Source organism: Peromyscus leucopus, chromosome 16_21 (assembly GCF_004664715.2).
Source record: "Peromyscus leucopus breed LL Stock chromosome 16_21, UCI_PerLeu_2.1, whole genome shotgun sequence".
Classification (NCBI taxonomy): Eukaryota; Metazoa; Chordata; class Mammalia; order Rodentia; family Cricetidae; genus Peromyscus; species Peromyscus leucopus.
In genome coordinates, this window is record NC_051084.1 from 60,026,601 (window position 1) to 60,044,033 (window position 17,433).

General features: G+C 35.5%; 1 protein-coding gene across 50 annotated transcripts in view; it reads left to right on the forward strand.

The window, feature by feature from the left end:
* Positions 1-17,433, forward strand: part of Rims1 (regulating synaptic membrane exocytosis 1) — a 488,347-nt gene that overhangs the window by 353,782 nt on the left and 117,132 nt on the right. For 22 of the 50 annotated variants that reach the window (XM_028868035.2, XM_028868038.2, XM_028868040.2 and 19 more), the window contains 2 exons: positions 7,169-7,252; positions 15,877-15,948. The exons of 12 other annotated variants lie outside the window; for them this stretch is intronic. In XM_028868035.2, coding sequence (XP_028723868.1) covers positions 7,169-7,252; positions 15,877-15,948 — 156 coding nt within the window. The remainder of the gene's footprint in view (positions 1-7,168; positions 7,253-15,876; positions 15,949-17,433) is intronic. 16 more of the 50 variants (XM_028868036.2, XM_028868039.2, XM_028868012.2 and 13 more) reach the window with 2 other exon arrangements.

Here is a 17,433-nt window from a genome sequence, read left to right on the forward strand (position 1 = left end):
GAAGCAGGCACAGCTATATGAAAAGTGGTAATTGTCCACCTTGCAGGATACCTCTAAAGTTGCATGGAGTACAGGACAAAGGAGGCTTAGAAGCCTTTGGATTCTTCTTTCCTTTTGTTGATTAAAACGCTTACTATAATAAATTACTATATTAATTTCCAACACACACACACACACACACACACACACACACACACACACATAAAAATCACATACATATATGATAAATGACGGACACATTCTTAGAATTTAATTTAATTTTCTTCAGATAGTACTTTTATTATTTCCACAGCCTTCCCAAATACTGTTTTAAAGTTTAAGAGTTAAGAGTCTGACTCATTTTGCTACTACTTACGGTTTGTTATAACAACTCTCATTCCCTTAAGCACCCTCCCTAATTTTAAAACAAGTTATGATTGATGTTAACACAAGGGTGCAATTGTCAAACAGACACAATATCTAACAGCAGAATTTACTAGGCTTTTGAAGGAAAAGCAGTATGCTCTCTCTCTTAGGTATTTCAGGCCAGGCTCACAGGCATTTTGCGTAGCAAGAGTCCTGCATATAGGAGTGCTGTTTGGTAGGAGTCCTGACTAGTTAGAAGCTTCTCCCATGTACATTGTCTCTCAGATAAAACCCGGTTCTCTTGCTTCCCTGACTGGGAGGGAGTTACTCTGATGGCTCTTAACTTTTTCTATACCGTGTTTAAAAATGAGCAAGAGTCTTATATACTCAGAGACAGAGACGGGAGGGTACTTACTTTTTCTGGGGGATGGGGGTTCTCATGTGACCTGACATCACAACCACTACCTTACTGCAAGCTCAAGAAAGTGTTTTCTACTTGCTACCTGTGTATTTTTTTAAGCAGCCCCTACCCCCACATAATTGCTATGCTGGAGACCCTTCATGGACTCCATTGTTACCCTGACTGTTAAGCCTTATTTACCACGTGTTATCCAGTCACGTGAATCTGTGCTCCCTAAATAGCTCCTCTTAAATGGCTCTTAGACACAGTCCCTTCTGCCAGTTTCTTTACCTTCTTTATTCATTAAGGGAAAATCCCCACCATGTTTCTCCTCCTACCCCTCCCTATACTTTCTCTGAAATTATATTCATTTCAAAGACTGCACTCTGCTGCCTTTGAAGACCTATTCCCCTGTGGTTAGCCACGACAAGTTGTCTTTCCCTAGGACTGAACCCAGTTTTCTAAATGATGTCTAGACACTCGGTGCATTAAAATGTCCAGCTAACCTTCACTATTTCATGTTTGTGCCCTGTGTGTTCTTCACGTTTGATGAGCATCATACACAGCTAGCTACATGAAGTAGGACAGGCCTGCCTGTCATTCTAGAACTTTATTGGCCAGTGCTGATGGGTGATCAATTTGAAGCCAGCCTAGGTTACACAGCCAGTTTAAGTCCACTTGGAACTAGAAAAGGGGACTATCTCTCAACACAAACAAACAAACAAAAAAAGAAATTAACCAGGGCTTATAACTAGCCATTTATTATGTAAATACTTCTCCAGAGCCGGGAATGCTATTGATTTCACCAAAGTAAACTCTTCTTCAGTTCCGCTCCCAGCTCTTTCCATCCCATTAACTCCCTAGTACAGTCTGATAGTTGTCTGTATTATGTTTTATCTTGCAAATCTCCAGTTAAGATTAAGATAAACCTTGGGTTTTGTTGTCAGCTTAACAATTATTTCATTCTTGAAAAGTTTAGGTCAAATTTTTCTTCAATTAGTCTCACCTCCCACACACATGAATTCCTTTCTTTTTCTGATCATAACTGTTTACCATTTTCTGGGCCCACATAATTTTATGAGTTTTTCTTGAAAAACTAAGTCTGGTCAAATACGATGGCACATGCATTAATCACACCACTTGAGAGGCAGAGGCAGGTAGATCTCCGTGAATTTGAGGCCCGCCTAGTCTACAAAGTGAGTTCCAAGCCAGCCAGGACTACATAGTAAGGCCCCATTTGAAAAGAAATAAAGAAAGGGAGTAAGAAATAGAGAAATAAACAAATACAACAACAAACCACAACAAAATCTAAATCTGTATGTCACATTTCCACAAATCCACTACTATCTCTATCTAGAAACTCTTTGCTTCTGTGATGTCATAAAGCTCTGAGGAGCCAGGCGGTGGTGGCACACACCTTTAATCCCAGCACTTGGGAGGCAGAGGCAGGTGGATCTCTGTGAGTTCAAGGCCAGCTTGGTCTACAAAGTGAGTTCCAGGAAAGGCACAAAGCTACACAGAGAAACCCTCTCTCAAAAACAAAACAAAACAAAACAAACAACAACAACAACAAAAAAAACTAAAAACAAACAAAAAAAAAATTCTGAGGTCAGAGAGCACATGATATTTGTATTTTTTGTATCTGCTGATAGCATTATTCTCTTCAATTTGTGTTTAATTTGAGGTAATAGTCTTAACACTCTCTGTTCTTTCATCTCTAAATGTGAGTCCAGTTGATAATTAGATTCCAGGAGGCAGAAAGATGAATGATCTAATCTATTACCATAAATGCAATGAGAATGTTTGCAATCTGTGGCTATAGGGTTGAGTTTGCTAGTAGAGAAGCTGAAAATGCACCAACTCATCGAAGCATGTGATATGTCCATTACAAGATGAGGTGACATAACTCATGTCAACTGTGAATGTTTCTTTGCTGGCATGTTTGCTTTTTACAGCCAGCATGGTTAGAAAAGAAGAATTCAGAAATGGCTAAGTCTCTGGTATCTGATCCTTTAACTTGGAAGGTAGGAGTTACTTGAATGCGGTGCAAGGAATACGAAATTCTTACCAAAAAGCCAAGCACTGTAAATTGACATGACATTAATAAATTATCAGAATTTTTTTTTTTTTTTTGGTTTTTTCGAGAAAGGGATTCTCCATGTAGCTTTGATGCCTGTCCTGGAACTCACTCTGAACACCAGGCTGGCCTTGAGCTCAGAGATCTGCCTGGCTCTGCCTCCCAGTGCTGGGATTAAAGGTGTGCACCACTACCACCTGGTCAGAAAAAACTTTCGTATTAAAATATATGCATTAATTTTTAAAATGAAATTTAGTTTAAATCAAGATTAGGAAAAATCATTTTGGAAGGCTATGAATAATGAAAATTCACAATGAAAATACATACTCGATTAATCAGTTAACTCACTTGGCTTTGGTTTCTATTTTAATAGATCAGAAATGGTTTTAACATGTGTTATTTCTGGTATGAATGACTTACATCTCTATATCCTTTTTCTTATATATAATTAAGGTATTTTGTCATACTCTGTTTTTATGCTCCCATGGAAGTTATGTATGTATACAAGTAATTATACATTAAGCCACACACTTACTCTTTATACTACTGCTAGAGAAAAAAAAACAAACCTTAAGAATAATTTAATTCTTGTAGAAGTCTATTAAGTCTAATTCCTTCATATCTCATGACAAAGTCCCCTTACGTATCCACTAGTCCATACATACACATAAGGTACTCATTGTTTGTAACCTGGTCATTAAACCTAGAACCTTTGTACTTACTGACTCCTAGATCAATAAAGAAATAACTGGAGGAGGAGCCATACCTGAAGGATGCACTTGACCACAAAGTCCAAGATCATATACTGCTTATTAATTCCATGATATGTCTATTGAAGGATATTATACACTATTAGAAAATGGGAATCCTGGCTTTTTGTATCCATGATAGTAATATAAAATATTTGTTCAACAAGTAGTTGCTCCTACATTGGTGATTTTAGAATACCTTGTGAAATGTACTAATCATCTACAAGACGTGAAGCTAAATTAAGTATTCTATCTGAAAAGAAAACCAAGAAGAGGCTTGATTACTTTAATTTGATATTTGAAATCTGAAATTTCCAGATTTATTAGCTTGTGACTTGAAACTAGAAGTTGAGATCTATTTCTTAATACATAAGAATAGGAGAGACTCCGGGCGGTGGTGGTGCACGCCTTTAATCCCAGCACTCGGGAGGTAGAGGCAGGCGGAGCTCTGTGATTTTGAGGCTAGCCTGGTCTACAGAGCAAGATCCAGGAAAGGCACAAAGCTACATAGAGAAACCCTGTCTCGAAAAACCAAAAAAAAAAAAAAAAAAAAAAAAGGAGAGACAAACAAAGATCTTATTTTTTTTCCTACAGAAATAGTAAAAAATGTGCTAGTATATTTAAAAACTTTCAAATATGTGAAATCAAAATATAATATTTATTTGGGGGTTAAATATGGGTATAAATTGATACTGTCCTTACCTTATTCAGTAAGATTGGGGGGAAAGCACAAGTTTGTGATGATCCTACATATCAGCATATCCAGAAGGACCTTGAGAATTAAGAAGTACGTGTGTTATGCCAAGTACTTGTTCAAAGTTGCCTCTTGAAAGTTGGAATTCACAGTTGCTCGTTCTAAATGTGCACCTCTCTCCATCACAGCCTTTCACTGCATGTGTCATGGTTATGTTATTTTTCTTCATGTTCCCTTTACTTTTATGTTTAAATAAACACAAGGACTGGAATCCCCGCCTCCAGAAGCAAGATCACTCGTAATCCTGTCAAGTTAAAATTACTACATTAAAAAAAACTGTTAACTCTATTTTTACGTTTCCAATCATCTTCAGATGTGTTAACACAACTATGTATCTGTAGAAATACTATAAGTATAGATAACATTCATGTTTCTTAAAATAGCTTACTTTAGTTAATCTATGAAGCAAAGCCAGTAAATTGGAACAAACATTTCTAAGAACACACAGACTGGCTCTGCTGAGATCTTGCTTACACACACAGAGTAGTCAGTTACTGCCACACTTGGACCCCCTCCAATCTTTGAACTCTTATTGTAGGTCACATATTACTAGCATACATACAATCATATTGTTAAGTAGTTCACATGTTTTTTTGTTGGCTCCCTGAGTACCAGGCTGTGCAGACCAAGAACTTCTTCACATATGTTTTTATACTCCTTGAAATACATACTCCTAAGGAATATTTGTAGGTTCTTTTTACAGTGGAAGAAACTGGATCAATACAGAATACCTGGAGAAAGAATCATGTATTGGATGTTAGTGCATTTGACCACAAGGTCCAGGATCTTACACTGCTTCTGAAGACTATTGTCCAGTATTAGAAACTAGGAATCCTCACCTTTAAAATCTACAGTAGCACTAGAGTTTATCATTCAATAAATATATGAAATTTAATTTTTAACCTCTATATGTATTCTAAAGGTTTTTATAGGGACTGCAAGTTAGATATTATTCTCCAGCTTTCTACCTACCTAGATACCACTCCAATTTCGGTGACTGAACAACATTGGAACTAAAATTTTCCAGAGGTTTCTAATTGACCCATCAACAGGAAGTAAGCTTTAGTGCTTAACATGAATATTTTGATAACATATGATATCACCTCCTTTTTATAAAACTGTACTAAATTTCAAACATTTCCCTAATATCCAAGTGGGCAATAATAAATAAAAGAACTATATACCAGCACTCTGCCTGGGATACTTGGTATCTATAAGTGTAATCCTTATACCTCTGAAAGAGTAAATTTCCATACTTGGACATGCCAAGCGGCAAGAGATGCTTTGAATTTTAGATTGCTTTAAAAGTTATATACGCTGAATGCATATAGACAGTTTACTCACCATACAAAACAAAGAGAGTTTGTGCAGCTTACTTACATTTTATGTCAACACAATCCCAGTTTCTAGTGATTCCAGTGTGAATTAATATATCAAAAGATTTGTCAAGCCGAGAGACTAGACAAAAAGAAACTGGAAATTTGCTGGAATTGACAAAAATTTCGAATTGCTAAACAGGTTTAAAAAATAAATTCAGAATGAATTGACCAACCAGTTTTATGAACAAGGAAATGATTAAGTAATTAGAATTAGCCCATTGTGTTATAAATATAATAATCACTCTCCAAGTTGAAGAGTAGTAAGTGGCACATAGTTTTTTCTTCAGTTAAAGACCTGTTATGTTATGTCTGCAAAGAACAATTGACTAATGCTGTTTGTCCAAGTTTGATGAAAGCAAGTCTTCTGGCAGGCACTGTAACCATTGTCTGCGGATCTCAGATGCCCCAGTCACACATCGACAGCTTTGCTTCTTGTATTCAAATTGTCAAATAAATCAAAAAAGGCAAGTTTAGGGGGCAAGAATGGAGATTTCCTCTAATTCAACTGCTACCTTCATGTCCTTTCCATAGTTATAAAACCTTTCAAATTAGTCCCTTAATACATATGAGTAAGCCAATATCCAGAGACATGTTTTGGCTATACTACTGAGATCAGGCTTAGTATATAAAATGTCCAAGCCTGACCTGTTCAGTTCTTTACTTCCTTTAATCACTCAACTAGATTTTATAAATGATTGGGGATATACACAATCTGAATCTCAAAATGATTTAGTAATAAAGAAGCTTTTGTTCAAGTTATTACTCAAAAGAGTATTATTATAAATGCTGAAATAAAATGAAAATGTTTAGTGAACTCGAAGACACATTTGTAAATACACATTAGCAGAACTTTCAATGTCCCATTTCTCTTATGTTTAGTTCCCACTTCAATTTGTTGGTAATTGGCCCTGTGGTTTTCCACAAGAAAACTTGTTAAAGACACCGTCAGGAGCCTTCTTAGGAGTTATTTTTTCATGTCATGGTTTCTACACTGAGTGGAATTTTTATTTTATCTAACAGATAACTTGTTCCTTTGAGTTAAATTTGCATACTTCATCTTGTCACTAGTAATTTCAAGGGCTGATGTCAGTCAGCATGAGTGACTCATTCGATTTAGTCAAACAAAAGTAATGTCCTTAAATATGCATCTTTCCAAAATTTAACCATATTCACATTTATTTTTGTATACAAATGTAGATACATAAACACATCTCAAAATGAAACACTTAATAGACATGTTCAGAATTTCCCCTAATATTTCTCAACCCACTTGTAAGGTTTCAGATTTCACATTCTCATATTATTATAACTTACCTAAGTTTATCAAATATTAAATTATAGTGCAAAGAATGAACACTTTTACTTTTGGGGGCATTATTCCAGTCCTACTGTTCTGTATATTATTTTATTTTAAGAGTTACTAAATGTCCTGTTTTTTTCCTGTCTTGTTCACTGGGCAAACAGGGGTAGATGGTCCCCCTCCCTAGATAGGAGGCGACCTCCTAGCCCCAGGATTCAAATCCAGCATGCATCTCCGGAGAATGACAGGTACTAGTCACATCCTCACAGACAAGTGGCTTTAGAGGCTCACAGGCTACAGAAAGAAGGAAATGGAGGGGATCTCGGTGATGGCATTATTCCATCCATGATCCAGAGTGAGGCATGCAGTTCTGTCAGGGATTGCACACAAGTCTGAGAGAGCACCTCAACATATTTATGGTAACAAGAAGGCATAGAAAATGGGTTATTTGAAATACAACCAGGATCCAGTGAAGAGATCCGTTTTAATATGTCTTTGTTTCAGGGTTTTTAATTTTTAGAAGCGTTTATGGATCACTTAGGTCTGCATAGGGATAAATAGAAACTTTGAGGTGCATCGGAATATATTAAAACTGTGCTGCAGAACGTATTCTTTGTTGCATTGCTTGCCAATTTAATCTCAACTGTGTTTGCTTTGTTACTGTGTGTACCTACCAAGAAGGAACTGTAAGCTTTGGGGTATATTTCAAGCATGGTGTAAAGAAGGACATCTGGTTCTTGTACTTCATGTATTGTGTTTAAATTATTGTCAAGAGCTAGGGTCAGTCAAGTAGGAACATTTTCAAGACAAAACCTCTCTGCACTGAATCCACTCCATGCTGTCCTGTAAAGCTGTCACAGTGTGTTCCTTCCTTTGTCGCTGTCCTCAGTTTGCCATTCTCCTGTTTTGTGATGTCTAATATATACATACATATTGTTTCAATATTTCAGTGTTTCCTGTGCACTCTCACAGAAGTCTTGTGATGTGTGAGACATTTCTCTTCAGTTGAAATTCAGTGAACACATTGATAATATTTATTAGACAGATGAACTCTGAAATTGCTACATGCAGTGGAGAGAGTTTTATGAGCATATCTATTCTTTTGCATTAATTATGTATATATGTCACTTAGTAATTGTAGCCTTACCAAAGTGGTAATGTTTGTTTTCTGAATATGTGCACAATCAGGACATCTCCATAACTTGGTAGATAGGATATCTAAATTGCTTTAGATGAATTTGTATCACTTGACAATGATGAGAAAGAATATAAACTGGTATTTTATAAAATTTCCATATTATTTTCACATGTTGAATACTAAAACTCTTAATGTGGCTTGAATTTGCATAATTAGAACTTAAAATTAATCACAATACTACTGTTACATTTCTAGGACTGAATTTATGGAACTAGAGAATTAATAAAACTCCCAGTTTACATCTGGGCAAGGTCATTTTAAATAAGAATGTAAAATAATTTTAGAAGTAAATTGAAAGTTGTAGATCTGTATTGCTGCTCACTCATTCAACAAATTCTGTGCCCTGTACTCTGATGGGTGATGTCAGGTCATTGATTAAGACAGCCAAGGTACTTGCCATGAAATAGTTGAGAATTTCCATTTAGAGTAAAAGTCTTTGAATGTATGCCAAAACAGAACAGTGGTTTAATATAAAGTAATGGCTGAACCTTACTCAAATTATAGTTAATGTAAATGTACTTCAGTTGGCATTTATTAAGCAAAATACACAAAAGTAATAGCTCTGATCTTAGCATACACAAGATCATATTACTTTCAATTAACAACATATTGATCCTTTCTACAGATTTCCTAATTTCTGTATATATAGGTGCAAGATAGATGTTTAGAACAGAAATGAACTTTACAAAATTTGAATCTTGTTTTTGCTTCTCTGTAATGATATATCCTTAAAGAGTCTCTATATTTAACCATAAGAAATGGATTTAAAATAGTTCAATTATTATTTATTGCTATGGAAAATAGAAAATAGTTTATAGTAAACTTTATCAAGTTATAGGAATAATATGCATCCATAAAAATGAGAGGAGAATTACTCTTAACTAATTATAGATTTGTAAATATTCATGTCAACCTCTTAACCAAACTTAATAAGCACATGCTACCTCACATGAGTGTTACTTAATCATTTTGAGTGTCCTATCAATGTCTAAACAAAATGAGTGTAACGTTAGATTGTGGTGATATATTATGTACCCTAATAAAATTTGCCTGAAGATCAGAGAGACAAAGGAATAAGCCACTGCCATGTCTTACCTCTAGGACTCCTCAGCCTGAAAAGGCCTTAGTTCCGGTCTCCTCATGCCTTTTATACCTTTCTCTGTCCAGCCATATCACTTCCTTCTTGGTGCTGGAATTAAATGTGTGTGTGTTTCCTAAGCAAAGACATGAGATCTAAAGTGCTCAGATTAAAGGCGTGAGACTTCCAGGTATTGGATTAAAGGTGTGTGCCACCACTGTGTGGCTCTATTTCTCTCCTAGACTGAGTTGATCTCATGTAGTCCAGGGTAACTTTGATCTCTTCCTCCCCAATGCTAGGATTAAAGGCATGTTCCACCACTGCCTGGCCTCTATGTTTAATCTAGGGGCTTGTTCTGTTCTTTGATCTTCAGGCAAATTTTATTAGGGTACACAATATGTCACCACATTAGATTTAAGTAAAATGAATAATGTGGTCGTGGACATTATTAGTTCACCTTTAGCATTGGTAACCAATAATACTCCTGATTTATTAATGACTTATATAGTTGGGACTAGATGCCTTATCAAGGTCATAAAGCATTTCTTTGCCCCTCTTTTTTCCCCACAGCACAAATGTGGGCATGGACATATATGCATGCAACCATGTCTACATAATGCAGTGCGAACAAGAGGCATTCTTCATGTCTTCTCAGGTGGTACCATCCACTTATTCAGCTTGAACATGGAGATGTATTTATCTAGGTCCAAAATTTTTTTCTGGCTCTTGTGTGATATTTAAAACAAAACGAAAGCAAGCAAGCAAACAAACAACAACAACAAAACAACCCTATTTAGAACCCTTGGGGAATATTCCTGACTTTAAAATTATAAAGATCTCCTAGAAGTTTTATTAAGTTAGTCACACCAAGATTTGTATTGGAAAAGTTTCACATTGGCTTATCTGGTACTGTGAATGTGCTGGAACTTGTATTGATACTTTGAAAGTAATGGAAATATTTGACAAAAATCACTATTTTTCTTGAAATTTCCTCAGATGATGTTATACCCACTGGATTGGTATCAGTTGAGTTTTTCAGTTTCAGCAGCTGAAAAACTATTTTACAAATAAACATATTAACTTTCTTTTTTCCCCTCATACCTATTACTTCTCTGCAAAATGACCTGACTGATCATATCAGGTGATTGATTTTGATTTAAAATGATCTTTCTCTATGGACTATTTTGATGCAATCAGTAAATCCTGGCCATTTGGACTCACACAACACATGTCAGCTGCTGTGCACAGGTAGAGCTAGTATATGACCACTTACTAATGGAGTGTGTCTCTACCCACTTTGCTGTGTGTACCAAAAGGTAACAAGATGTGTCAGATTATAAAATCTTAGTGTGTGTAGTGAGTGTTGCACTCCCACATATGAAATCAGCACTGTACAAAGGGGTGAATGATTCTTAAGTTCTATGCATGTACATGTCCATTACTAATCTTGCTTGAATTTATTATTTCTTCCCAAATAGATTAGGACGTAAGATGTTGCAGGTAGGCATTCCACTTTCAAACAACGTAAGCCATAGAAAGCCCTAAACAACATAAGCATCCTGTACACACAGAGATTCATTCTCATGCCATCACTATTCTGTATAATGAAAAATACCCACTGGTAGATTTGTGTTACATTTTCCCCTAAACCAAAACATACTATATTATGTCAAATTTCTAATAAATATTATTAAATAATATCACAAGTTTAACAATTCTGTTGTATACTATATGTAATATTTTCTTATATATATTACACACACATATATAATAGTTTTATGATGTCTTCAGAAAATATTTGTTTACTTATAATGTCAGGGAATTGGATTAACTAAAATTTGAAAAGGGAAGTATTCCCCAAAGAGATGTTAACTATTTCTTATTTTGATTATACATTAAAAATATGAGTGCTAAAATTAATATAAATAAAAATAGTATTTAAGTGGAATTTCAAGCAAGTTTGATTAGAGATAGGTCCAGTTTTCTAATTACAACTTTTGCTTCAATTCAATAATAAAATAAGCATGTACTTTACATTTGAAAGTGTCTTTACGGCTTTTAAATAACTGAATATCTGCCATATGGTGCTAGGGTTTTATATTTCTGAGTAAATCATAAGACCAGGCTAAGTAATAAACCTGAAGAATAGGAAAAATTTGCATTTTACACACTTGTATTTTTGATCCATGGAAATATTATGAATAATAAAATAATGGTAAAGATTACTAGAACTTTTTGTAAAGCTGAAATTCATGAAAATGTAATGGTTTACTAGCTGATTACAGCCTGTGGTACAAGTGCTAAGTCACATGAAATTTTCTAGCATTGTTTCTGTTTGCAAATTTAGCTAGTTATAAATGGAGTAGCTGAATTCTCATGTTCTGTAAGACTCTAAGATTGAGCCTGAGCAACGTGGCCCCATTATAATAAAACATATGCTACTACCATAAAATAAATGACAATTCCTTATGCATAAACTTTAATAAAGTAGAAATCCTGCTTTACTTATGGAACTTTCTCTTATACTGAAGCCCAGAAAACTTTACAATTGAATTATTACATGTGTATTTGATGTAAAGCGAATCATATTTTCAGTTACTGCTTTTTACTCAGTGCAAATTTTGGCTGTCGAAATCCACTAAAATATACATATAATATCTTATAATCTTAACTAATATATAAAGTCATAAACATTGTATGTATTTTTGGGTACCATGTGATATGTTGCTTGTGTGTACACATTATGTTATGCTTAAATCCCAAGGTTAACATATCTGTTCCCTCAAACATTATTTCTACAGTGAAGATTTTAAGTCTCTTCTAGATTTCAGATATATAGAGTATATTATCATCTATTTTCACTCTTGTTAAAATATAGCCTACTTCTTGATCTATCAAAGCATAACTAATAATGTTGATCAAACTTTTCCCTTCTCCCAAACCCGTATAGCTACCCCCAGATTCTGGCCCCGTATTTATTACTGAAATTGATCATTACAAAATTTTGTCATTATAGCAGCAGTTTTCAAACAAAACATTCCACAGATATGAAGCACATTTTGAATGAGTAATGTTACAGTGGAAATCCGACTACACCAAGATCCTGACAGTAGAACCTTAAGGTGATTGATGTACAACATGGAAGTATTTCATTTCCCTGTGACCTGTTTTGTGATCACCTGATTAATAATTTTGATTGTATATAATATGAATAACATTTCTATGGCATCTACTTAATCCTCTATTTATATTAGTGATAGGTATGATTAAATATACAATATATCCATTGCTATGAATAGTGGATCTAAAAGAAAAAAGACATTAGAATTTTGTTTTCTATATTTGTTCCTGCTTTGCAGTGAGTTTTACCATTAAAGTGAACCATTTTTGCTCTATTTGAAGATCTTCTCGAGCAGTTACAAGAATTATAAAGATATATTCTTGTAGGTGTCATTAGAAGAATCTTTCACAAAACTTATAATGGCCTTGAAAGAGAAAAAGAAATCCCCTTAACAGACAGGGTAAAGCAACACCAGTATGAAAGATGTGTGGATCTGTGAATGGTTGTAACATTACATAACATTGACTGTGAATTGCATACCATTATAAATTCCTGAGAGTAGTTGTACTTGGGGCAAATAAATGTTACTGCCACTTAATACTGTACCTTTATGGCACTCAACACTTTCTGGTTCTTAGAAGCGCTTAAACAACCACAAAATCCACATTCTGTGGAACACTCCAAAACTACCAATACACAATCCAAATGCTAAGCAATAATTAATGTATTTAGAATTAGTGTGCCTATGGGTGATAGTATTATTATTTGTAACTTTGGGGGTAGAAGCAAGTGAGACACAGGGAGGTCAAGTACCTTGACTAAAGTCATTTAGTTAACCAGAAGAGCTGAGATCAAATCCTGTCTGGCACTACAATTTACACTTCGGGCTACTCTGCTCTGGTGAGATCATGACAGAGACTGTTGCTGAGGCCATGGACTCTCTGCTTACCTCCTAGCTTTACATGATGACTGTTAAGAGCAAATGAGCTAACCTTTCAAAGCCTCAGTCTTTGTATCCTTCAAAGGGGTAAAAGAACAGTGCCTCCCTTTTGGGATTGGTCAGTTTAGATGACATAATAAAAGGTCAGATGAAGGTGGAAGGTCTTTGTAAATGTCATATATCCTTAATATTGCCTGTCCAGCTGGCATCATGCATAGTAACCATTCTGCTGCAGGACACCATTAAGTTTTTGGACCTGAGAAACAGAAGAGTTGGAGAAATTCACAGATAAAGTATAATCTCAATTAATCCTAGAAAATAATATATTTTATGAAGGACAAAGAAATTGGGCAGTTTCTCATAGATGTCCAAAACTTTTATTTTTCAACAGCAGAAAGTATGCACACAGTTTTACCTTATCCTGAAACTGAATATCTGGTCTTCCCAACTTACAAATCACTTTCAAAGCCTGATGTGATGGCTGCCTTTCTCACCTTGAGCTAATCAGGTTCATACCTGTCTTAAAGCATAACAACTTTCCACTTTCTTTTCCCTTTGCTTTGGATATATTGTATGCCAGGAATATGCTCAAGCGTGAGCGCGCGCACACACACAAACACACACACACACACACACACACACACACACACACACACACACACTTTGTGTTTTGGTAAAATGTCACCATCTCAGCAGCCCTTTCTTGAATAACCTACATACAGTTACAATCTGTACTCACCCCCCCAATTGCATCCCAAATTCCAATCATCTTAACCCATTTTCATTTCTTATTGTTACTCTTTATCATTTTGTCTGGTGCTGTTCAGTGTTTGACTTCCACTAGTGACGGTGTCAGTTGTTAAAGGCAGAGAGTTTTACGTAACCGATCATAGACCCACTCCAGACATGTCACAGTGCCTCCCACGTAAAGATGCTCAACAAGTGTGTTAAATGAATGGAAGATATGGTGAGCAGAAAATCAGATGATACATGAACCGGTGATTCTTCCTGAAACTTAGTTCTCAACCTTCTTTCCCCTGAAGATGAGGGAAGGATTCTTTGTTTCTCCATGCAGTTGTCCTGATCACTATTGGGACCACATACAAACTGTCCATAAGTCACACATTGCATTTACATTGATCTCATGCCTTTCAGCCTTTTTACCCCGGCCCTTTCTTCCCTACCTTGCACTTCATTCTGTGCTGTGGCTCCTAGAATTTCCTCTATTGCAGAAACAAGCATTAGCTCCTAATCAACATGACAAATGTCTCCCGTAGATTCAAGCATGTGCTGTTACATTCTTTCAGCTGGGGAACACACACCTGTAGTAAAGAAGTAAACTAGTGTGAATACAGCTGGCAGAAGTGGAAGAGGGTGGAGAAGTGAGCAAGGAAGTGTGTGTGTACACTTGAGGAAGAAGACCTGGTGCATTACTGTGTTTCTAGTGTTCAGGAGGCACTGAAATTCTAAGTAAGAATAGATACAGGCCTCAACATTTTCTGAAGAAAGGACTTTGGACAATGTAATAGGAATAAATTATAAAGATTCAGTAATAACCCAAGAGTACATATTCTTACAAATTTTGAAAAGTATGTGTTTGTATGCCATGATACTTTATATTATTTTTAAAAATATATAGCACTATAACTGTGCGAAGTGAGGTTTGACTTATTCAATTGCAAAAATCATTTAGATATATGTGTCTTATATACATACATTTGTATATACATTTTATCATGTTATACACCTTAAATACATAGCTGTCATAAGTTTTGTATACAGAGATACATTATCAGTGCCCACCCATAATAGTGATTTTGTTCACATAATAGTTCAGGCATTTAGGCTAAGTAAGTACATGTAAGGTACGTTAAGGATTATCTCTTTCTCTCTCACTTTCTCTATGTACATTGCTTTTAGGAGGAAATGACATTTTAATTTCCAGATGTTAAGTGTTTTGTGTACTTTTTGAAAGTAAAATTAGAGGCTTTATTCTCTGTTTTATCAAGTGTAGCTAGCTTTTGTATTTCTCCCTACTTAACCTAGGCACTTTTATTATTGATTACAAAGCAGTTCTCATGGTTGGGTTTAATGTGTTCACCTCTGTCAACGTCTTTCATGCTTTTCTCTTCATACTTTGGTGATGGCAAACAAAAATCCCCTAGAGCCCAACGTTTCAAAGCTTCAAAAGAAATGGTCACTTAACTCCTGTGTGGTCTTTCAGCACCTAAATCATTACCATTGTAGCATTGATCATCATAGATTTCATCCTTTTTTTTTTTTTTAATTCATTGGCGGAAGTCAAGTTACTGAGTAAGAGTCCACACCAGATCATTGCTGTAGATGTGCTCATTTAAAGCAATGCAATGTCAGCTTCTCATGTCTCCTGTCAGCCACTGTGTCTTCCACTGAGCATCCATTCTGATGTCCATATTTTATTTATTTGCTTTTTTTAAATTGTGACAGTATTTTCTGACAAAACCATTGAGTTAAGCTAAGTTGTCATTGTTCATGTCTTATTTTTTTCACTGTTTGATGTGACTGTAGCTTTATTCATCATCTATCTTGTATTTCTTTAACATTTCATTCCCACAGGCACTCCAGAAAGTCTGAAAGATCTAGCATCCAAAAACAGACTAGGAAAGGCACAGCCTCTGATGCAGACAGGTAGGCTTGCTGTCGTGGTGTGCCGCCATCTCCCTTTTGTGTAGACCCAGGAGTGCCCTGCCTCTCCCTTAACGTTCCCCTTCACAGACACAAATGGTGACGCTCCAAGTGTCTCGTGGACATGACTGCTATGTGAGAAAAGTGGCTGAAGACATGAAACAATGTCCCTGTGGGGTCTACCCTTATATAGTAGGTGTTTTAAAACAAACAAGCCACCATGGGTTTTCTTCATGACCAATCTCATCGCTGTGGAGGGCCGGACACATACTCATTCTTATACATGTGCTGGAACTTTGATGCTTTGTTTCTGCGATCCCATCAAATGTGTCCAGGGAACTGGAAAGTGTAAATAATTTGAGTGTGTAAGTGTGTATTCCATATTTGAACAATATCATCTTTTCAAAAAGTCTTATTTTTCTACAGAGGTGTAATCTAAGATTCTAGGTTTTTATAGCTGTACTTATTTGCTGTGTTTATGTATTAAAATAACCGAAGGAATTATAGATGATTTGCAATTTTTCCAGTTTTAAAGGTGCTGTATACTTTTAAGTAAAACATACCGACACTTCTTTTGACACAGCTACAGAAACACCTAGAAAGTCCTAGAATAGACTGAGAATCCTTCAAAGCATGAATGAAAACACAGGTGGATGAGTGTGCTCAGTATCAGATGTATTTCAGGCATAATGAAAACAGAGGTATGAATAGTGCGTTTGGAATTTGAAAATATTCAATAGACCAGCCTTACTTACCTAAATTAATAGATAAAATTTGGTGTAAGTTTGAAACAGGAAAATATGTGAAAACATATAAAACTTGAAAAGAATTTTTTAGCTTACGTTCCTATTCTTGAATGGAGAATGGAAATTCAGAGGATGGGAAAGAAAAGGAAGCTAAAAAATTAACTGGAGACTTCTTAAGAATTTAAGACTGACATGATCATGTCATGTTAATGTACTGAAGACTCAATTTATTTATGAAATGCTGTCCTTAAACTGGGAAGTGGGTATTTGATTTTAACTTTCGGAATTATAGATCCATTTGAAAACAGTTTGGGGGCTGGAGAGATGGCTCAGAAGTTAAGAACACTGACTACACTTCCAGAGGTCTTGGGTTCAATTCCTAGCAACCACATGGTTGCACACAATGAGATCTGTTGCCTTCTTCTGGCATGCAGTCATACATGCAGGCAGAACATTGTATACATAATAAATAAATAAATATTAAGAAAGAAAGAAAGAAAGAAAACAGTTTGGAAGGTATATCAAAATACCAAGAGTAGATGGTGGAAGACATCAGTGAGACAGAGCCTGTACAGTTCAGTGGTTTATTCAGTCCATAAAATCATTCCACTTTGAGGACTAGTTTAAGGAATAAGTAGTGATCAGCAAAAATAAAGGCATTTCTTTATTATAGATTTGAAATCTGAAAAAAAAAATTAAGAGGAGAGATGTCAAAGGATTGGTTAAAATGGAGAAAGGGAAA